The sequence below is a fragment of the Brassica napus genome, chromosome C3 (assembly GCF_020379485.1).
Source record: "Brassica napus cultivar Da-Ae chromosome C3, Da-Ae, whole genome shotgun sequence".
Lineage (NCBI taxonomy): Eukaryota > Viridiplantae > Streptophyta > Magnoliopsida > Brassicales > Brassicaceae > Brassica > Brassica napus.
In genome coordinates, this window is record NC_063446.1 from 287,220 (window position 1) to 309,820 (window position 22,601).

General features: G+C 38.7%; 6 protein-coding genes across 8 annotated transcripts; 5 read left to right on the forward strand and 1 right to left on the reverse strand.

The window, feature by feature from the left end:
* The first annotated feature begins 3,155 nt into the window (after positions 1-3,155).
* LOC106443022 (CASP-like protein 5B1) lies at positions 3,156-9,329 on the forward strand. Of its 3 annotated transcripts, none has more exons than XM_048751745.1 (3): positions 3,156-5,077; positions 5,182-5,425; positions 5,506-9,329. In XM_048751745.1, exon 3 carries the CDS (start codon positions 6,628-6,630, stop codon positions 7,564-7,566), a length of 939 nt encoding a protein of 312 aa, XP_048607702.1. In that variant the 5' UTR covers positions 3,156-5,077; positions 5,182-5,425; positions 5,506-6,627; the 3' UTR covers positions 7,567-9,329. The 3 variants fall into 3 exon arrangements, with proteins under 3 accessions (XP_048607702.1, XP_048607703.1, XP_013740096.2); XM_048751746.1 differs by having other exon boundaries at positions 4,437-5,077; positions 5,277-5,425; positions 5,506-5,911; XM_013884642.3 differs by having other exon boundaries at positions 4,498-5,077; positions 5,277-5,409; positions 5,506-5,911.
* A 1,368-nt stretch (positions 9,330-10,697) lies between these two features.
* Positions 10,698-12,618, forward strand: LOC106377180 (putative cyclin-D7-1). Its single transcript, XM_013817364.3, has 5 exons — positions 10,698-11,039; positions 11,405-11,491; positions 11,572-11,866; positions 11,997-12,124; positions 12,217-12,618. The coding sequence occupies exons 1-5, from the start codon at positions 10,782-10,784 to the stop codon at positions 12,478-12,480; spliced, it is 1,032 nt and encodes a 343-aa protein (XP_013672818.1). The 5' UTR covers positions 10,698-10,781; the 3' UTR covers positions 12,481-12,618.
* A 198-nt stretch (positions 12,619-12,816) lies between these two features.
* On the forward strand, positions 12,817-13,519 carry LOC106448940 (light-harvesting complex-like protein OHP1, chloroplastic). The gene is made up of 3 exons (XM_013890756.3): positions 12,817-13,056; positions 13,147-13,269; positions 13,354-13,519. Exons 1-3 carry the CDS (start codon positions 12,913-12,915, stop codon positions 13,420-13,422), a joined length of 336 nt encoding a protein of 111 aa, XP_013746210.1. The 5' UTR covers positions 12,817-12,912; the 3' UTR covers positions 13,423-13,519.
* On the reverse strand, positions 13,399-15,851 carry LOC106448951. Its single transcript, XM_048751747.1, has 11 exons — positions 15,485-15,851; positions 15,240-15,370; positions 15,068-15,137; positions 14,922-14,972; positions 14,698-14,836; positions 14,368-14,602; positions 14,224-14,285; positions 14,057-14,157; positions 13,926-13,980; positions 13,801-13,845; positions 13,399-13,711 (listed from the first exon to the last, which is right to left on the reverse strand). The coding sequence occupies exons 1-11, from the start codon at positions 15,653-15,655 to the stop codon at positions 13,533-13,535; spliced, it is 1,239 nt and encodes a 412-aa protein (XP_048607704.1). The 5' UTR covers positions 15,656-15,851; the 3' UTR covers positions 13,399-13,532.
* Positions 15,852-16,236: 385 nt separating this feature from the next.
* On the forward strand, positions 16,237-17,794 carry LOC106377172 (thaumatin-like protein). Its single transcript, XM_013817351.3, has 2 exons — positions 16,237-16,800; positions 16,895-17,794. The coding sequence occupies exons 1-2, from the start codon at positions 16,734-16,736 to the stop codon at positions 17,569-17,571; spliced, it is 744 nt and encodes a 247-aa protein (XP_013672805.1). The 5' UTR covers positions 16,237-16,733; the 3' UTR covers positions 17,572-17,794.
* Positions 17,795-19,576: 1,782 nt separating this feature from the next.
* Positions 19,577-20,418, forward strand: LOC125575346 (amino acid transporter AVT1E-like). Its single transcript, XM_048751751.1, has 2 exons — positions 19,577-19,796; positions 19,897-20,418. The coding sequence occupies exons 1-2, from the start codon at positions 19,642-19,644 to the stop codon at positions 20,252-20,254; spliced, it is 513 nt and encodes a 170-aa protein (XP_048607708.1). The 5' UTR covers positions 19,577-19,641; the 3' UTR covers positions 20,255-20,418.
* The last annotated feature ends 2,183 nt before the right edge of the window (positions 20,419-22,601 follow it).

Below are 22,601 nucleotides of genomic sequence, written 5' to 3' on the forward strand. Positions count from 1 at the left end.
AAACCCTGCCCTAGGGCTAAACCCTAAACCCTGCCGAGGGTTAAGGTTAAGCCCAAAACCCTAAACCCTAAACTCTGCCGAGGGTTAGGGTTAAACCCTAAACCCTAAACCCTAAACCCTAGGGTTAAACCCTAAACCCTGTCCTAGGGTTAAACCCTAAACCCTGTCGAGGGTTAAACCCTAAACCCTCTCTTAAGGTTAAACCCTAAACCCTGTCGAGGGTTAAACCCTAAACCCTGCATAGGACTAAACCCAAAACCCTGTCCTAGGGAACCCTGCCGTAGAGTTAAACTCTAAACCCTGCCGAAGGTTAAACCCTAAACCCTGTATGAGGGCTAAGCCCTAAACCATGCATAGGGCTAAACCCTAAACCCTGTCCTAGGGCTAAACCCTAAACTCTGCCCTAGTACTAAACCCTAAACCCTGCCCTAGGGCTAAACCCTAAACCCTGCCGAGGGTTAGGGTTAAACCCTAAACCCTATCCTGCCATTGGGCTAAACCCTAAACCATGCCCTAGGGCTAGGTCTAAACCCTAAACCCTGTCCTAGGGATAAACCCTAAAACCTGCCCTAGGGCTAAACCCTAAACCCTAAACCCTAAACCCTAAACCCTAAACCCTGCCCTAGGGCTAGGGTTAAAACCCTAAACCCTGTCCTAGGGTTAAACCCTAAACCCTGTATGAGGGTTAAACCCTAAACCCTGCATAGGGCTAAACCTAAACCCTGCCCTAGGGCTAAACCCTAAACCCTGCTCTAGGGTTAAACCCTAAACCCTGTCCTAGGGTTAAACCCTAAATCCTGTCGAGGGTTAAACCCTAAACCCTGTCGAGGGTTAAACCCTAAACCCTGTCTTAGGGTTAAACCCTAAACCCTGTCGAGGGTTAAATCCTAAACCCTGCATAGGGCTAAACCCTAAACCCTGTCCAAGGGCTAAACCATGCCTAGGGTTAAACCCTAAATCCTGTATGAGGGCTAAACCCTAAACCATGCATAGGGCTAAACCCTAAACCCTGCCCTAGTGCTAAACCCTAAACCCTGCCCTAGGGTTAAACCCTAAACCCTGACCTAGGGCTAAACCCTAAACCCTGCCGAGGGTTAAGGTTAAACCCAAAACCCAAAACCCTAAACTCTGCCGAGGGTTAGGGTTAAACCCTAAACCCTAAACCCTAAACCCTGTCGAGGGTTAATCCCTAAACCCTGTCTTAGGGTTAAACCCTAAACCCTGTCGAGGGTTAAACCCTAAAACCTGCATAGGACTAAACCCTAAACCCTGCCCTAGGGCTAAATCCCAAACCCTGCCGAGGGTTAGGGTTAAACCCTAAACCCTATCATGCCACTGGGCTAAACCCTAAACCATGTCCTAGGGCTAAACCCTAAACCCTGCCCTAGGGCTAGGGTTAAACCCCAAACCCTATCCTAGGGTTAAACCCTAAACCCTTTCCAAGGATAGGGTTAAACCCTAAACCCTGTCCTAGGGTTAAACCCTAAACCCTGTCGAGGGTTAAACCCTAAACCCTGTCTTAAGGTTAAACTCTAAATCCTGTCGAGGGTTAAATCCGAAACCCTGGAAAGGGCTAAACCCTAAACCCTGTCTTAGGGCTAAACCCTGCCTAGGGTTAAACCCTAAACCCTGTATGAGGGCTAAACCCTAAACCATGCATAGGGCTAAACCCTAAACCCTACCTTAGGGCTAAACCCTAAGCCCTGCCCTAGGGTTAAACCCTAAATCCTGCTCTAGGGCTAAACCCTAAACCCTGCTGAGGGTTAAGGTTAAACCCAAAACCCTAAACCCTAAACTCTGCTGAGGGTTAGGGTTAAGCCCTAAACCCTAGGGTTAAACCCTAAACCCTGTCCTATTGTTAAACCCTAAACCCTGTCGAGGGTTAAACCCTAAACCCTAGGGTTAAACCCTAAACCCTGTCCTAGGGTTAAACCCTAAACCCTGTCGAGGGTTAAACCCTAAACCCTCTCTTAAGGTTAAACCCTAAACCCTGTCGAGGATTAAACCCTAAACCCTGCATAGGACTAAACCCTAAACCCTGTCCTAGGGAACCCTGCCGTAGAGTTAAACTCTAAACCCTGCCTAAGGTTAAACCCTAAACCCTGTATGAGGGCTAAGCCCTAAACCATGCATAGGGCTAAACCCTAAACCCTGTCCTAGGGCTAAACCCTAAACTCTGCCCTAGGGCTAAACCCTAAACCCTGCCCTTCGGCTAAACCCTAAACCCTGCCAAGGGTTAGGGTTAAACCCTAAACCCTATCCTGCCATTGGTCTAAACCCTAAACCATGCCCTAGGGCTAGGTCTAAACCCTAAACCCTGTCCTAGGGCTAAACCCTAAACCCTGCCCTAAGGTAAACCATAACCTTGCCCTAGGGCTAGGGTTAAAACCCTAAACCCTGTCCTAGGGTTAAACCCTAAACCCTGTATGAGGGTTAAACCCTAAACCCTGCCTAGGGCTAAACCCTATACCCTGCTCTAGGGTTAAACCCTAAACCATGTCCTAGGGTTAAACCCTAAACCATGTCGAGGGTTAAACCCTAAACCCTGTCTTAAGGTTAAACCCTAAACCCTGTCGAGGTTAAATCCTAAACCCTACATAGGGCTAAACCCTAAACCCTGTCCTAGGGCTAAACCCTGCCTAGGGTTAAACCCTAAATCCTGTATGAGGGCTAAACCCTAAACCATGCATAGGGCTAAACCCTAAACCATGCCCTAGGGCTAAACCCTAAACCCTGCCCTAGGGTTAAACCCTAAACCCTGCCCTAGGGCTAAACCCTAAACCCTCGCTTAAGGTTAAACCCTAAACCCTGTTGAGGGTTAAACCCTAAACCCTTTATAGGACTAAACCCTAAACCCTGTTCTAGGGAACCCTGCCGTAGAGTTAAACTCTAAACCCTGCCTAAGGTTAAACCCTAAACCCTGTATGAGGGCTAAGCCCTAAACCATGCATAGGGCTAAACCCTAAACCCTGTCCTAGGGCTAAACCCTAAAATCTGCCCTAGGGCTAAACCCTAAACCCTGCCCTAGGGCTAAACCCTAAACCCGCCGAGGGTTAGGGTTAAACCCTAAACCCTATCATGCCATTGGGCTAAACCCTAAACCATGCCCTAGGGCGAAACCCTAAACCCTGCCCTAGAGCTAGGGTTAAACTCCAAACTTTGTCCTAGGGTTAAACCCTAAACCCGTTCCAAGGTTAGGGTTAAACCCTAAACCCTTTCCATGGTTAGGGCTAAACCCTGCCGAGGGTTAGGTTTAAACCCTAAACCCTATCATGCCATTGGGCTAAACCCTAAACCATGCCCTAGGGCTAAACCCTAAACCCTGCCCTAGGGCTAGGGTTAAACTCCAAACCCTGTCCTAGGGTTAAACCCTAAACCCTTTCCAAGGTTAGGGTTAAACCCTAAACCCTTTCCATGGTTAGGGCTAAACCGTAAACCCTGTCCTAGGGCTAAACCCTAAACCATGTCCTAGGGTTAAACCCTAAACCCTGTCGAGGGTTAAACCCTAAACCCTGTCCTAGGGCTAAACCCTGCCCTAGAGTTAAACTCTAAACACTGCCTAGGGATAAGCCCTAAACCATGTATGAGGGCTAAACCCTAAACCCTGCATATGGCTAAACCCTAAACCTTGCCCTAGGGCTAAACCCTAAACCCTGCCCTAAGGCTAAATCATAAACCCTACCGAGGGTCAGGGTTAAACCTTAAACCCTGCCCTGCCCTAGGGCAAAACCCTAAACTATGCCCTAGGGCAGCCTAGGACTAAACCCTAAACCCTGCCCTAGGGCTAGGGTTAAACCCCAAACTCTGTTCTAGGGTTAAACCTTAAACCCTCTCGAGGGTTAGGGTTAAACCCTAAACTCTAAACCCTAAACCCTGCCCTAGGGCTAAACCTTAAACCCTGCCCTAGGGCTAGGGTTAAACCCTAAATCCTGTCCTAGGGTTAAACCCTAAACCCTGTTGTCGGTTAGGGTTAAACCCTAAACCCTGCCCTAGGGCTAAACTAAACTCTGCATAGGGTTAAACCCTAAACCCTCTCTTGGGCTAAACCCTAAACCCTCTCTGAGGGTTAAACCCTAAATCCTCTCCTAGGGTTAAACCCTAAACTCTGCCTAAGATTAAACCTTTAAACTCTACCTACTTAAAACAAATAATTATTAAAATTAAAACAATGTAGATGAAGCAATGATCAAGTTCAGCTAATATTTGTTTGGATTCAACCAAAACATTCTTAGAAAGATTTTTTATTATATCTGCCAAAATTTGTGTATCAATAGGTCAAGTAGATGATGTTATATATGGTTTACGATAAGAAATTTTTTTTAGAAAGATTTTTTTATCTATTACCTTAGAAGGTGAATTTATTTTGAAAAATATATTATGCAAATCAATAATAATCAATAACGATCTATACAAACTAGTACAAAATATTTGACTGAAATTTTATAAAATATCTGTTAAATCTATTGTAAAAAACTGTCAGCTTTACTAAACAGGAACGTCTCTGTGTAGACACGTGACAAAAGGCAAAAAGACAAAATGAATAGATTTCGTGCGTCAGAGTTGCGTCACTGTTTCTTCAATTTATCGTTGGCTTGAAGTTAAGGGAAACATAATTGTTCCTCCAAACAGAGTAAACAATGATTGGTAGATAAAGAAATTGTGGTAGATACACTTTCTTTACAAAATTCAAAGCTCGAAGAAAAGTTTTCTTTTTTAATGGTGGTGGTGGCTCTGCTCTTAACTATGGTTTCCGTAGAGGGTTTATGATCTTAAGTGGAAGTTTCCTGAATAACACCGACAGATTTTGGAATCTGACTTTCTGGGTATTTGAGACTTCCTAGAAGAGAAGATGGGTTTAAGGTTTTTATGATCGGTTTTGTGGGAATTATTATCCAGATAGAAAGAGTCTAGGTTTTGGTTTGTTGAGTTATATAGCTTTGTGGTCAATGAAGAAGATGATTGGGAGTCCAGGAACAATGAGTGGGCTGATATTGAGGTTAGGGCAGTGTGCGACTGCTGCTGCTTCCATCGGTGTTATGGTCTCTGCTCCTGGCTTCTCTAGCTACACTGCTTTCTGGTGATTTTGGATTATCCTATCCGAACACTCTCTTCTTATCTGGTTTGCTAATCTTTTGTTGATTATGATTAGTGTATTTGCTTATATCTGAGTCGATCTCTTAGGTCGTATCTGTGCTTGGTTTGCTCATTTGAAGATACAGCCGACAAAACTGGGTATGTGTTTTGTCTGATATTTTTTTTGGCTTATGGGGTTTCAGCTTCTTAGTTGCATCTATGGGTCTTCAAATGATTTGGAGCTTTGGACTTGCGTGTCTTGACGTATATGCCATAAGGCGAAGAAGCGACTTACAAAGCCCCATCCTACTAAGCCTCTTCGCAGTTGGTGATTGGGTACTAACTTCTGGTGGTATCATTCTAGTAGACAAACAGAGTTTCATTAGCAATGGCTCTTTTATAAAGTTGGGTTTTGCTTTTGGAATTCTGTAGGTCACGGCACTTCTCTCCCTTGCGGCTGCGTGTTCATCTGGAGGAGTTACGGTTTTATTCACAAAAGACACATTATTTTGCAAGCAGGCCTCCCTCTCTTGCAATTGGTTTCAGATTTCTGTCGGTTTAGCTTACTTCAATTGGGGTTTAGCTGCTATATCGTCTCATGCAATGTTTTGGATCTTGATATGACAAACACACCCACCTCCTTCACTTTTACAAATATCCATTTATATGAATCGTTTTTCTTTTGTCTAACTCATAACCGGAAACGAGGGCAAGTGTTCAAAGTCATTTTTGGTGAATTCATAACACAACTGAGTCTCAGTAGTGTATGATTTTTATCATTGGAGTTTTGTACACACTATCCAACCGTTCAATTCAAATATTCTAACTTGTATACTTATTTCATGTCTTCAAGTCAACATAAGCTTTTCTTTTAATCTTACTTGTGGCGAAAAATAGTTATAGTGTTTGTACAAATCTTTCAATCTCAGGAAACAGTAATCGAGCTACAAATAGAGCTTATATGATAAGTACAGAGTTACTTTATGGAAAGAAAAAAATACAGTGAAAATGGTGACAAGAGATGTAGCAAGCAAAACTCCGGTTTCTATTAGTCTTGTTAACAATCACCATCCTGGGGAGTTATTTGGGCTGGATGCTACAACGTGTGAAAGCATTTTAGTGCTAAGAAATCAATTATTGGAAATTCAACATGCATCAAAAATAAATTTATAAAAGCTAGCTTCACTTTACAATGCATACAGTATAATTAATTAGATTTGTATAAAGCTGATTATAAAAAATAAAATAATAAGCTCTTTTTTTTTGTGCACCAGAATAAAACAATAAGTAGAATAATTTTTTTTCCAAAAAAAAACAGAATAAAACGGCTGAAGTTTAAAAAAAACAGAATAAAATAATAAGCTCTTCTTTTTGTGCACCAGAATAAAACAATAAGCAGAATAATTTTTTTTCCCAAAAATTGATTTCATCCTCCCTGCACACAGAGAACAAATCCTGAAGTTAAAACCTAGCACGAGGAGAATCCCAGATGAGTTGGTGTGGTTGAAAAATAGTAATGGAGAATACTCTACAAGATCAGGGTACCTGACAGTGATGGAGGAGAAGAACAGAGCCCTCCCAGCTAACTCAATTGCCGACAGTGATTGGCTCTCAAATGTCTGGAACATTAAAACGGCTGAGAAGATCAAAGTATTCCTTTGGAAATCCCTACACGACGCTCTACCGGTAGGAGAACAATTTGGCATCAGAAACATTCATGTCTCGACTCTATGCGCACGATGTAATGCAGAAGAGACAGTATCGCACCTGCTCTTTACTTGCCCCTTTGCGGTATCAGTCTGGAAACTAGCACCATTCCCACAGGTAATCAACTCAGCGGTATTCAACTCTACCCTGGAAGGATGGGAACACGTCAAAAAGATCCACACTCTCCCTCCGATAGGTCTGGGTCTGGGGACCCTAGCGGCTTGGATCGTTTGGTCACTATGGATCGCAAGGAACCAGCTACTCTTTGAAAAACGAAAATTCACGCCGGAGGAAACAATCAGCAAAGCGATCTCAGGTGCCAGAGAATGGATACTGTCACAACCTCCTAAATCACCAGCTATCATGAACCCCTTGATCAGACCGGAACCAACTCCTAATTACTCAGCTCGCTGCTCGATCTACACTGATGCAGCGTGGAACTCGACAACAGGCTGTGCAGGACTTGGTTGGATCATTGATGATCGGAATTCATCGTCTCAACATACAGCGACCTCGACGTTCGTCTCGTCGCCCCTCATGGCAGAAACTTTGGCTGTCTCCACGGCCATGACCTTTGCTCTACTTCACGGAATTGATTTCATCTCGCTCTTCTCAGATTCACAAATATTGATTAAAACTCTGAACCGACAGGAGAAGAACCTTTGTGATATCTACCACCTATTTCTCTCATTTAAGTCAGTTAAATTTGTCTTTATCCCTAGAGCAGCTAATGTTAGAGCTGACTCTATTGCCAAACAGGCCTTATGGGTCTTAAACCAAAGTTAAATCATGAATGAATTCAGTTTGCACAAAAAAAAAAAAAAAAAGCTTAATTCTTACAATGTGTTTGTTCTTATTCTCATCACCTAACACGATCCAAAAACAATTATTAGTCGTGGCTTTTCAAGTGAAAGAGCCAATTATATCTGCTTTTTTTTTTTGCTAAAAAGCCTAAAATCCAATTATATCATCTGCTCTGAAGCCAAAGATGGATAAACATATAATTTCCACTGTACCAAACTCTTTCTAAAACGCTTTCAAATTTATTGATTAGGCCTTAGAGCATGTGAGTTTCTCAATAAATCGCTTATCAATTTAAAAAGAAACAAAACAGAGGGTGTGATATTTGTGAGAAATTTTCTAAATATTTGATAATATTTGAATGGTTGATAATTTTAAGAGTTAATTAGTCACTGAGCTAAATAGAATAAAAATGGCGTATATGGAGCACAAATACACTAAAATATATTGTTAAAAACTTTATAAATCTTTTATCAATACTGATATTCTTAAATTTGAACTGCTTTTCAGACTGCGTCCAAGTCTTCGTGGATTTGCAAATAAAGTAGTATGTCGTTATCCAATGTTGGATTTGTTTTTTGGTTTTAGCCATGTTGGAGTTGAAAAATAGAATACGAGACCGGTTAAATAATTGATCCAAATTGTACCTATAAAAAAATTGGGGAGTTTGACCTGAATAGGGAAATTTTAAATGCATTTTTATATTTTTGTGGAGCTGAATAATTTATCCCCTCTTTAAAAATGAACTACTCATTAAAACTACAATATTTTCCTTTGGGGAGAAATAATATTAAAATTCTTAACATTTACACCAAAAAAAAAATAATAATAATATTAAAATTAGTTTTTTTTGGTTAGGAATGACAAAGAGTATCATGGTTTTGAGGATTAATCGTTAGTTATGTAAATAAACAAATTAGTGATAAAGCTTAAGATTGCTTGCGAACTTCAAAGCCTCAAAAGGTTTGCTTCATGGAAATTGAGACTTTCCTTTCACATCTTTTCTTTCGTTCTCGTAAATATATATTTGTTTGTCTATTCTCCTCAACGATACATATCCTCTAAGGCTCTATTACCGTCACGAGTAACTATGCGTGGCAGCATACCCATCGCGTCACGTCATTATCCCTACCCATTTCTTTCTTATATATTATACCAATCCTCCATCAAAGCTTAGAAATCTCACAAGACAAAAAGAAAAAGATTTTGATTTTTTACAGTGAAACAAATGGAAGGTTTGATTCCGTTCTTGTACAAAGCCTTTGTTATGTATAAAAGAGAAAGACGTTTCTCGTCAGTTTTGTTCAGCGATCATCACTCTTCTCGTACCGCCGGTTATTACACGCGACTTCTCGAGGATTTCTCCGCTAGTTCTAGACCGTCAGATCTCAGGCGATTGGGACCAGACCGTCTTGGAATGTTGGAAACGAAGTCGTCTCCCACTTGCTAGGGACAACACCAAGTTTCTTTCTGCATGAATGATTATATATTATATTTGCGCATACATATTGGTTTGCATGGCATTGTGTTAATTGTATACTGCCTGTTATTATATTTGTAAGTAAAATTATATTTTGTTAAAACCATCAAAACTATGGTAAACTATACGAATTCCTAAAGTGAATGTATACTGGATGAATTTATGTACAAATTAATTCCTCTGGATATGTGTAAAATCAAAACAAGGACCATAACATAACTAGGATGTATATAGTTTCTCTTCAAAATATTTGATTTTCTTTTGTCAACCAATACTTGTGCATCATTTTTAACATACAGAGTTGAAGCGGACACAGAGCATAACAAGCTACGTAGAAAAAGAAAGCGATAAGTTTCTTGAGGCCTAAGCAACTAATCAAAAACAAAGAAGCTTTCTTTTACTTTCTTTTTATTATCATCTCAGAAACCATTTGATTAACTAATAATAACCAAATAAGATTTAGTGGATATTCTAAATTGGAATAGAGTAGACGTATCTGATAAAATATAGACTGCAACCACAAGAATATCAAAATAATATCTTGCTTGGTAACAGAAATAAGGAAGTTGGTGCAGAAAAAAAAATAAAACCAAAGTTAAAATAGTAGTAATTTATTTGCTGTCATGGAAGAGGTAGTTATGCAAAGGTCGTGGGCTCACGAGGTTGGTTAGAATTAATTTGCCTCTGAAACATTTATATTTTTACACGTTTTTGTAAACATGAAATCTCTATGAAGATAGTCAGTTAACCAATTGGGTAGAAAGCATTTACCGCGCTTCATGTGGGACGACATCTTCTTATTATATCCCTTCGCAACTATCTCTCCACTCGATTAAAAATAAAATTATATTTTCCAGCTGTAAAAAAATATATTCAAACTTAAAAATATTCTATAGTGTCATTACCCAAAATAAACTCTTCTCTAGGGGAAAACAATCTGAATTTATAACCAAGAGACAATCAGAATATATATCAAATAAAAAGGATAATTACTGTATATATGTAAGAGTTTGTTTTGGATTTGCTGCTTATATTTGAGTTATAGAGGTGGAGTTTGGTACTTTGATGTTACCAAATCATCATTCCTCATCAGTGTCTTCACCAACATTTTCAATTCACATTTTAACCTAAACTCTTTAGATGGATTAGTTAATTTGCCGACTTGTGATGTAACTACCCAACACGTTCGAATAATAATTCTCATGTGTTATATTTCAATTCTTCCTTAATTTCGGGATTAGCTGATTCAGCTTATTTACTCACATGGAATTCAGTGTTGTTCATATTGTTTTAAACCAATTATAAAAAAACTCACATATCTTCGAAACTTGATAGCGATATTTTTTTTATGAAACTTACAAATTTTCCAATTACACTTGAATAACCGAAGGATTCCCGGTCATTGAATTTTGTATTTCTCTCTTTCGTGTCTTCTTATCTAAAAGCGGCGGTAATTAATTAATTACCAGTGTCCGGTTAAGACCGGTTTAACAAAATAACGTAGCTCGTATACGCAATCTCTTACACAAACACCAACAAACCGACGCATATTCTTCTAACTGAACCGACGTATCTTTAACTTCCAACTGTCTTTCATAACTTCCCATATTCTTCTCCACTACTCTCTCTCGCTCTATCCATATATATACGTCAAGTTCTCTCACTCTGATCCCATAATACTGTTCCCTGAGTGATAACCGGTTTAATTAAACCGGTTGCAATGGATAATCTACTCTGCGACGAGTCATGGCTCTCGGATCCTTCAGCTCTGGAGCCTTTATCAAACTTCCGCTTAAACGTTCACGACGATCACATGGAGATGTCTCCGGCCATGGATGCTTCGACGATAGACGAAGCCATTTCTATAGATTTGGAGAAAGAATCATGTTTCAGTTATCACGGTCACAAGTTTATTGAGTCTCTTGTTTCTAAGAAGTTAACCGATGCTAGGTTTCAAACAGTTCAATGGCTCATTCAGGTATATTCATACTTATTCTATAATCCTTTGGGTTTTCTTTATTTTTCAGGAAAATTTAGTTCGCATCTTTTGAGAATATATACGCGATATTTGGGACAAAACCCGCTAAATATCGTTGATACTTAAGCTTAACAACCCATTTAATATTTAGGATAAGTTACCACATTTCTAGTACTATCGAACGAAAGGCCAGGTTGAATTTCTCTTGATCAGACTTATTTTTTACTAACGCCTAATAATCATGTTTGTGAGAAGTATATTATTCATTCCAACGTGTAGTCTGACTTTACGTAAATCGCATGTTTTTCAGAAAATAAATTTATAACCGTACTTTATTGATGTTATTCTTGTTGTTGTTTTCTCAGACTCGGAGTCGGCTTAATCTTTCATTTGAAACGCTTTTTTCCGCGGCAAATTGTTTTGACCGGTTTGTCAATGTCATCAGCTGCGACGTAAGTATATGGATTATTAATACGATAACAGTTGTACTGAACTAATGGAGATATTAATATAAATATAACGATAATTGCAGGAATGGAGTAAATGGATGGTGGAATTAGTCGCAGTAACCTCATTATCGGTCGCATCAAAATTTAACGACGTTACTTCCCCTTCACTTCAAGAACTTCAAATGGAAGGGCTAACTCATATGTTTCATCACAAGACCGTTCTTGAGATGGAACTCATTCTGTTGAAAGCTCTGGAATGGCGTGTTAACTCGGTCACGAGTTTATCTTTTTCTCAAATTCTAATGACCAAAGTGAGGATAGTAGGAGGAGATATAATGATGAACCGAATCACAGAACATCTGTTAGATGATTTATGCGGTAAGAAGACCATATACAGTATATATATATATGTGTGTGTGAATATTCATTTATTCATTTTGAGGATGTTTCTTGTTGAGAAAGAAAGTAATATTATAAAACGATGGATCAATTCTGAATCTGGATGCAGATTTGAAGATGCTTGAATATGCACCAAGTGTTGTAGCGGTGGCGGCTATGTGGACTGTCTTAGAAGAGAAAGCAGCTCTAGAAGAGAACTTTGGGATAATTATGAATCTTTTTAGAGAAGAACACAAGGTAAAATGAAATGTTATGAGTAATTTTGCACCTATAGTATAACATTAACAATTGGAGATATTCTTACGAGTGATTTATTTTGATAATTGCAGGAGAATATTGCGAAATGTGTCAATGTTATGAAATTTCGAAACGTTGAAAAGGGTTGGGGAAGAAAAGTTACTGAATTGAAGAGTCTTGTGAGTGTGTTGCAGAGAGGTGACGTGATGAACATGAATGATGTTTATCACGGCGGAGATCTTTCTGCCATTTTTCAAATTTTACGTTCCGAAGAAATCAATAAGAAGAGAGACAGAGATTACTACGAAGACAAGATTCGTCCTGCAAAAAGAATGACATTTGTTATGTCAGATTGATTATCACATTTATGAAAAGAGATGAAACTACATTTCTGTATAACAGAAAATAAATATGTTTTTTTTTTCTTTTACACAGATTACAGAAAAACTGTCATGTACTGTTGTTGAATAATGTATGATGAGAATTGTTAATAATTTTTCTTGTTCTTATTTATTTTTATTTTTTGTTATTTATTTAGTAGATATTTAGGAATAAAAATTGGAATAAATATGCACACTAAAACATAATGGAAATAATATCTCCAGAAAAAAAAAAATGATAAAATTGTATGAATAATCATCATCACGCAAATAATTGAGTATGGAGTAAACACGTGGCAGAAATGAATGGATGCAAGAAACAGAACACTATATCCACAAGTTCAGTTCTGACTTGTGAAGAAGATAAAGACTGTTCCAAAAGGTAAAGAAAATCTATTGCAGAAAAAGATGAGCTCGTCCCCGTTAGCGTCATCTCTCTTTCCATCTTCTCTTTCGACCTTGTCGGCTCATAACCATGGTCGGAGCCGAAGCTTCTGTGTCAGTCGGAAGGAACAGTGTCTTCGTGTTCGAGCTGCCAAGCTTCCGGAGGGGGTGAATCTTTTATTCTATTTTCCCACAAATCAATATCTCAAAACAAAACAAACAGCCTGCTGCGTGGTAATAATATAATCGTTTTTGTAGATGATAGTGCCAAAAGTACAACCCAAGTCTCAACCAGCGTTTCTGGGATTCACACAAACAGCTGAGATATGGAACTCTAGAGCTTGCATGATTGGTCTCATTGGCACTTTCATCGTCGAGTTGGTGAGTTTTCTTCACAAATGGGCTTTTGCATTAACGATTTTGGACAAAGTTATAAACTCAAGCTGAAACATTTTCGTTTTACAGATTCTGAACAAGGGAATACTTGAGTTGATCGGTGTGGAGATTGGGAAAGGGCTTGATCTTCCTCTGTAATCTATTTTTATGAAAATGTAAAACTTTAAAAGCTTTAATCACACATCATAATGTAAAACTTGTTATATATGTTATCTTTTGGGATTCTTCACAACCAGTGTCAAGGCTTTTTAGAGGACACGAGTGGTTCTTGCATCTATGATGCCTACTTTACCTAATGGTTCAGAGAGAGTCAATGCTTCTGAGAGAGAGATCCGTCTGTTTCTCCATGCAGATTCAGCCCATGATTTCATCTTCCCTCCTTCGCTTCTTCTGTTCTCTTGAATCAGTAGTAGCTCTGCATACCCTCCTGCACCAATCACCCACCAATCCAAGTTATCTTAGCTGATTTCGCAATAATAGAAGAAAAAGAGAAGAAACAGATTTAATCTTCCCCACCTCTTGCTAGAGCCATTACCTCCTGAGTCTCCACGTTTATTATCCCTATGGATAGTAATCAGCAAAATATATATGGTGAGAGCACACGTATTAATATAGGGTTCAAGAATCTCGTGTGAAGTTACCTTCTGAGTCCAGAGGAGGCGCTTTCATGAGCTCCAATGCTCTTCTAAAGAGTCCCTGGGATGATGAAAAGAAACATAGGTAAGATGAGCAAATTCTAATGTTATGGACTCTAAAGAAACTTTTGTCTGACCTCTTGAATCATGATAGAACTCGATCGTTCTTGCTTTGCTTTGTTCCGGTACATGAGAGCTACTCCAGTTAAAATCACGCCAACCTTGGGATGATTGTGTCCTAATTCGATTAAGCCGTTAGGCTGGTGCTTTTAATCAAAATGAGTAGATGGACCACAGAGTGTACCATAATGTTCCTCAGCGCTTGTCAATGCACTTGTCAGTGTTTCCTCCGCATCACCAAAGTTCCTAATAAATAGCAACACCAAAACAGAGTGACGAATGATATAACCAGAGGTGAATAATTTAGATCACAAAACTCAAAACTTACCCAATGTGTGACTCTAGCTGCCCAAGAGCAAATGTGGCTGCCAGTGAGACTGCCTTCAAATTCATATTACAAGAACTCATGGATTCTTTGGTATCCGTCACTCCATGAATAGCCTTTTGATACATCTCCGTCGCCATTTCAAAGTTTCCAGTGGCGTGCAAGAACTCACCATAAGAAAGGGCAGTGTTCCCTTTGCAGTTCTCATGGTTCTCAAGTCCTCGAAACAAAGATTCGGCTGCACACACAAACAAAAAACTTACCATTAGGCTAAGAGGAAATGTGAAATAAAAATCACATAGAAGAAAAGGAAAGTTGAGATGCTTTCTCTACCGGATTCGATACTTCCTTTCACAAGCTCAGTAAGGCCTTTGATCGTTTTAGCTGTGGCAGCCACATCCTGAAGATTCTCATGGCCTCTCTCTTTAACCAGTTCCAGAAATTCATCAGCAACATTCAGTGAAGCATCATCCTAAACAGGTCAAATCATAATCAACTTTCTAACACAACCTCCCATATGTAACACACAAACTAAGTAGCACTGTTGGGATTTGAACCTGTCCTGACTGAATCAGCAGACCAACAAGAGCTTCTACAGCAACGACTGCCACAACAAAAAATACACTTCCAGACTCAACAACAACCTTAACAAAAGAACACATATCCACAGAAAAAAAAGTAAAGGTTTAGGAAAAACCTCTAAAATAGCAAAGGAAGAGAGTGTGAGAGACATGACTTGCTTAAGGCGTTCAATGGCCTCACTACTGTTCCCACTGTAAACCCACAAGAAACCAAACACTAAAGAATCCTACGCAAAACATCAAATCAGAGAGAGAGAGAGAGAGAGAGAGTAAAGGGTAAAAAAAAGATGAAACCTTTCGTATAATAGATCAGACATAGCAAGCAAGACTGTTGCTTTAGAGTCTTGAGAAACCTGATCATAGCTAGCTTGATTCCCAAGGCATTGCTCAAGCACTAGCATCCCTTGAGCATATGATTCATCTAAAAAAAAAAAAAAAAAAAAAATCGAATTTTGTCAGAACCATAGGGTTTTTAAAGCGAGCATTTGAAATTGCGATGATCATAAGAAGTAAGATTAAAAAAAAAAAAAAAACCTGATCTTTAGAGACCCAGCGTGAGAAAGAGCGTAATTGACCATCTGAATCGCAACGTGGTTCGCGTTTGGAACGCCGTGAATCAATCTCAACGGCGTCGTGTATCTAACGGGGATCGCGCGGCCACGAATCGTTGCGGCAGCTGCTCTTGCACATTTGGTAGCAGCGTGAATCATTTGGAAAGGACTTCTTCTTTAGCAGGACAGACTTGGGACGGAGCTCTTTCTTCCTCGCCCGTCACTCACTAGCGGCGGTGGACAATTTCAATCGGTTTGACCAAATTATTTAAACCGGTATAATTTTAGTTTGGTTCGGTGATTAAATTGGTCTGGTTTGTAAACAATAGAATTATGTTTTCCAGAGTTTATTTCATTGTCGTATATTGTTCATGATTTTATAAATTTGTGGATTACATGACTAGTTTATTTAGTTCTCTTGCAAGATGCTTATCTACCAAATGATGCAACCTCCCCACTAATAAAGATCAACAAAGTCTAGAGTCTAGTGACATTCTTGCCATCATTCTCTCTTGCTACCTTTATGAGAACATATGTAAGAAAAAGAGAGTTGTTTTGTGCAAATATATCCTATGTTTGAAAGAAAGCAAATCCCCACACTGAAGTTAAGCATCTATTGCTCTTTTGCTGATTTTATCTACAGAGTGAAAAGGTCATGGCAAAAGTAATAAATGTCAGGGGGAAATACTAGCAAATGGTGGAAGTTTATACAACATAAGTATATATTATGAAAAGAAAACTATTAGAAAAACAGCAATCTACAAATTACAAAATTTTAGATTAATTAAAAAAAAAAAAATTCGAAGATGAAATTTCAGGACTAATATTTTACTATGGATTGAAGGATAAAATTTACTAATATTTTTACAATAATAAAATATTATTCTTTTTCTTTTAATCTCTCCTTTAACCCATCCTTTTATTTGTTTTAATATCCTTTCTTTAAGTCATTCTTAAAACGAAAAAAAGTACAAATAAATCTTTAAACTTTACAGAAGGCTCACAATCAAGCCTCTCTCTATCTTTCTCTTCCCCACTAATCCCACCAAAGACTCAGTCTATAAAAGGTTAGCGCTTGGCAGTTAGTTCCCTATACAACCAATCCACTTCACCATTTACACTCTTGCGACCCAAGTTTCCCACTTCTTCCTCAACCACGTCCTTCTCCAATTCCGTTATTAATATTCTCTTAAAAACCACCACAAAAGAGCAAACTTTAGAGAGTTCAAAGATCCTAATGTCGAACAATGCAACTCTCTTCCTTGTCTTTCTCACTATCTCAGCCTTCTTATCATCCTTCATTGGTACTATATATCTTAAAAAATGAATATTTATTGTTTATTAAAATGGTTTTTGTGAAATTTTGTAAAAATTGTATCTTTCTATTTTTGTTTGCAGAGGGAGCGCAGCTTATACTAGTGAACAACTGCGAGGAGAGCATATGGCCGGGGATTCTCGGCGGCGGAGGCCAAGTCACCCCGAAAAACGGCGGCTTCCACATGGGAAGCGGCGAAGAGACCATCATCGACGTGCCGGACAAATGGTCCGGCCGCATTTGGGGTCGACAAGGCTGCACCTTCGACCAAAACGGCAAAGGCTCGTGCCAAACCGGAGACTGCAACGCCGGCTCACTCAGCTGCCAAGGAACCGGCGGCATTCCGCCGGCAACCGTCGTGGAAATGACGCTAGGCTCATCCTCCTCGCCGCTTCATTTCTACGACGTGAGCCTCGTGGACGGGTTCAACCTCCCCGTGTCGATGAAACCCATCGGAGGAGGAGTGGGGTGCGGCGTGGCGGCTTGCGAGGTGGATTTGAACGTTTGCTGTCCTTCGGCGTTGGAGGTTAAGAGAGATGGGAAAGTGGTCGGGTGTAAAAGCGCGTGCTTGGCGATGCAGTCGGCTAAGTACTGTTGCACGGGTGAGTATGCGAATCCTAAGGCTTGTAAGCCGACGCTGTTCGCGAATCTGTTTAAAGCGATTTGTCCGAAAGCTTATAGCTATGCGTTTGATGATTCGAGTAGTTTGAACAAGTGTAGGGCTTCTCGTTATGTCATCACTTTCTGTCCCCCTAAGTGAGGGTTTGTAATGTTTATTGTTGTACGGTCTGGTTTTAGATTATTGAATGAAAAGTTAAACCATAAAAAAAAGTAGCTATCCTTAACAAGAGCTGGTTCATGCTAAGAATGTGATCCTTGATCCATAGTGAATGAATCCAAGAGCTTGCTCTCCTCTTCAGCAGCTGAGCGATCTTCTTCTGACATGAAAGCTGATTGCTTTGATCCGATCTTCTAGAATCTGTCTCAGTTTTTCATCACCTTTCTCTATGCTCCGAGTTTTGTAGCAATCTCGCAGTCTGAGTCATTCTCTTGTAGAAGGAGGTAATGCAACAAGTTGAGAGCTTTCCTCATGAATGACAAAAGTTTGAGACTCTGCCTTCAATGGAATTCTTCAATTATCCGGGCAAAGTCTGCAGATGTGATAAGCGCAATTGTTGAAAACAACCCTCGAAGTCAACAGTCGGTTATGGAAGCCAATGGTTTCGAGTCATTGATGTTGAACTTTACTTCAGGTGCTCGGTGCAATATTCATGTAAGCTGCTCTGAGTCCTAATAACTTTTAGATTGATCAAATTACTCTGCTTTATGGTAAGTAATTTGAGGTACTAATCCTCCAAGATCTGCCCATACACTCAAAAACGTACATGTTAAGCTAAGCATATAAGACATACATAGAAAACTATTCACCATTAATTAGCCATATCAATAGATCCAACACGATCCAGCAAACCTACCAAAAAACACAATAACTAACTCTTTGTTTTAGTAAAACAAATAAAAGAGGGAAATAATAGCTAAGAATTAACTGATAGGAAATAGATATTCGACCTTCAATATCTATCTTGAGAGGTGACATCATGAGTGACTTTCATCTCCTCAAATGTTTGGCTTTATGGTCTTTGTTCTGTTTTTATTGTACTTAAGCTATTTGTGTATTTGGGGATGCTTTAAGTTTCCTCTCCTGATACCATGCTATCGTCCGATAAATCGGCGAAATGGCTTGATTTGTCCTGTAACAAAATGTTTCTTTTTAGTTATCACTTATCATGCTTGTGATACTTTCATTCCATTTTTGTGACCTTATTCTATTATTTACAAGGATAATTTATTCTAAATAGATGTTGTTGACCTGAATTCGAACGCTTCCGAGATCAGTATCATTGGTAAACGTAGCAATCAAGGACAGTATCTGGATGGACAGTAACCTAGTTTAGTGCTGGCAATTCCTGGTCCTGACAGATACGTTTAATTTTTTTCCTAAAGATTTAATGACAAACCGTCATTGACTTCTTATATCACATGCATTCACGTCTGCTTGCCTCTATTTTCCACTACGTGTATATTTCTGCCCCTTTATTTATTTTTATTTTTTTGGTGTAAATGTTAAATTTTATGCTAAATTTTCTTTTGTGACAGAAATTACTTAAGAAACAAGTAGTAGATCGAAAATAAATCTAATACAACAACAAAAAAGAAAAAAGAAGCAACCCCAAAGATTTACAGACCCTAACGTTACTGAACAAAAGGTTTACTAGCTAAGGAAGCGTCAAAACTAGGCCGAGGAGGCATTGCCACACGAGTTAAAGCCTTTGATAAACTATGAGACAATGCTTTAGTAGAAATCGGCTTGCCCGCGATTGGCTTTAAATACGTGCAGCTTTGCCAATCCTAACCGCTGCAGTTACGAGTCTCGAACAACCACCGAAAGAAGAGAATCCGAGTTCCTAGAGTTTCAAATTACTACCCGCGCAAGTAAATCTTTAGGGCGCCATCTGGCTAGCCCGACAAATCATTGAAGATCACTCTTATTAGACTCGACTTCAGAAGTAACACTTTGTTAATAACAACCTCCCGAGAAACGTTTCTTATATTTTTATTCCTTAACTAAAAAAATTCAAGGAACTTAAAAAAAATACAGTTTCTAAAATGAAAAAGAAAAAGCAAAACGGTGGGAGTGTCATATATTACGTGACTATAAAATGGAACTAGAAAGCAGAACACGTTTCATTGCCTCCACTCTTTTTTCTTCGTCTCCTACTACGTACTCTGACTTTATTTTCAAAACTAAGACAACAGTACACAAAAGAAGATGAAGCCAGAGGAGACATTCGAGCAAGAAAAGGAAGATCTGTATCAGACAGATGAAGAAGACGAAGAAAGCCAAGCCGGGAGCTCTGTTCCGTCAACTCCGTTATCTCGTAATGGATCCAACAACGATCCCGTTTCGTGGCCTAGAAGTTACCGGTAAATTAAAAGAAAGTTGCACTAATATTTTCTTGTGCAGTGTAACTATTAGATCTAAAGAAACTGTATCATCCTTTCGTTTTCTTGGGGTTAATTTCAGACAATCGATGGATATGTTGACCGGAGTTACACCTCCGATGAGGACAAGTTTTGTCTCTTCATTTCACAGGAGGCGACAAAGCTCTGTTTCCGGTTCATTTACTTCTTCCACAAGCAAACAGCAACTTCTCATCGACAAAGACAAAGATGAGATCCAAAACAATTTTGTCACATCCATCAAATCATTTCTTGCTTCTCATCTCAATCTATCAGTCCCGGAGGATCTTTCGTTCCCCCAAGAAACCCGCAGCTGCACGTTCTCTCAATCCGTACTCAACGGTAATAACTATATCTATGAGTGTTTCAGTCTGGCTTTTTGGTTTAGTTCTTGTCAGTGTTTAGAAATGTTCTGTATGTAGTAAAAATAATCAAATAGATGTACTGAGTTTAGTATAGGGTTAGTTTTTTTTGGCTTAACTAGTATAGCTTTAGTTGCAATTTAATTATTCATCAATAGTATTTGGGCTTTTTGCAGAATTGACTTATAACTTAAAGTCAAACACAAAATTAACCTTCTTTTTTTTTGAAAATTGGTTTTGCCCAATTCACCCCACAAGTTCATATAATTTACGAAAATGCCATCAATTTTTTTTTTTCTTTTTTTTTCGAAAATGACATTTTTACTCTCTCACCCTCATCATCTTCAAGTAATTACAAGATTGCCATTGTCATCAATGCCACAACCACCATGAACAACCAATTTGAAGCTCTTAATGCTCCCAAAATCGATTTACCCTTCTTCTTTTTTCATTCTTGTGAACTAAACACAACATATCTCTCACTTTCTCTCCACAATGAGCTAAAAAAACCCAAGATTTTGATTCTAAATTTTTTTATGGTTCATAGAGTCATAGAAGCTAACGATTCTGGGTGGGTTACTTTCGTTTGTGATTTTGTGTGCTTGGAGAAGCCTTATGTATGCTAAGGAACTTATCTCACCAATTTAAGGTATGACATCGAGTTTTTTTCCAGATCTGTTCGTCAGACGACTTACTTGGGAAGTCGTCTGGCTGTAGACAACTTACCTGGAAGTCGTCTGGTCAACGCAGAGGTTATTTTTGCAATTGACTTTGAAATCTGTAACCTGAGACGACTGAAAGTTAAGTCGTCTGTTTTTGTTTGGTTTCAAAAAAATTTCCAAAGAACCTAGACGACTTATATTTCAGTCGTCATAGGTTAGTTTTGCATTTGACTGGATAATTTCAGAAGTTTGACTTCCCCAGATGACTTACATTTCAGTCGTCTGGCGAAAATTAAAATAATAATAATTTTTTAAAAGTAGACGACTTACAGTTAAGTCGTCATAGGTTAGTTTTGCAATTGAAAAAAAAAACTTCAAAATTTAATTATACACAGACGACTTATACTTCAGTCGTCCACGAGACGACTTACTTGTAAGTCGTCCAGGATTTTTTTTCTGAGATTCTGGTCAAACCTCGTAAATCCTGGACGACTTACAAGTAAGTCGTCTCGTGGACGACTGAAGTATAAGTCGTCTGTGTATAATTAAATTTTGAAGTTTTTTTTTTCAATTGCAAAACTAACCTATGACGACTTAACTGTAAGTCGTCTACTTTTAAAAAAATATTATTATTTTAATTTTCGCCTGACGACTGAAATGTAAGTCGTCCAGAAAAGTCAAACTTCTGAAATTATCCAGTCAAATGCAAAACTAACCTATGACGACTGAAATGTAAGTCGTCTAGCTTTTTTGGAGTTTTTTTTAGCCAAACAATAGTAGACGACTTATTTTTCAGTCGTCCAAAATAACAGATTTCAAAGTTAATTGCAAAAATAACCTCTGTGTTGACCAGACGACGTATAGTTTAGTCTTCTGGACAACTTAGATTGAAGTCGTCTGCGTCTTCTCCGCTAGTTTTTAAGTCTTCTACGTTAGTTTTTGAATAACTTGTATTTTTAAGAGTGATAAGTAACTTCAAGATATGTAAAACTCATATTTACAAAATATGTTCTCTCCCTTAGTTTTACTAAATTTGACTAAGTTTTTCAACGCAAACTTATAATAAAATATGATATGCTTTGACTAGTTACTATTGTTTGTTTCCATCTCTTAAGTATTATTGTTATAGACAATAATGATGACTATTGTTATGAGTTGGAAGAAGGGTTAAAATACTTCTTAAAATGTTGTATCAATATAAAGCTACCAACATTCTTGTTTATTAAGATGAGAAAAAGGTCATTGGAGTTTATTATTGCATATGAGAGATCCAAAGATAAGAAAAAGGCTACTGAAGTCTATTATTTCATTGATTTGTAAATGTGTAAACACATTGTTAGCACATTTAATACATCTTGGAAAACATTATTACTGATTTTACAAAAAATTCACAACTAAAAGAGTAGACATGCAATTCACAAAACAGACCACAAACAAAACTATTATAGATCATTCCTCTACAAAGACAAGCTTGGATTCCACTTGAGTTGACAAGACCACACGACTTTTAAGAAGTCCAGACGACTTCTAAGAAGTCCAGACGACTTCCAAGAAGTTCAGACGACTTTGTCAGAAGACTTTTAGGAAGTTCAGACGACTTCCAGACGACTTTACAGGAAGTCCAGACGACTTTACAGGAAGTCCAGACGACTTTGTCAGAAGACTTCCAAGAAGTCCAGACGACTTCCAGACGACTTCCAGACGACTTCCAGACGACTTCCAGACGACTTCCAGACGACTAACAG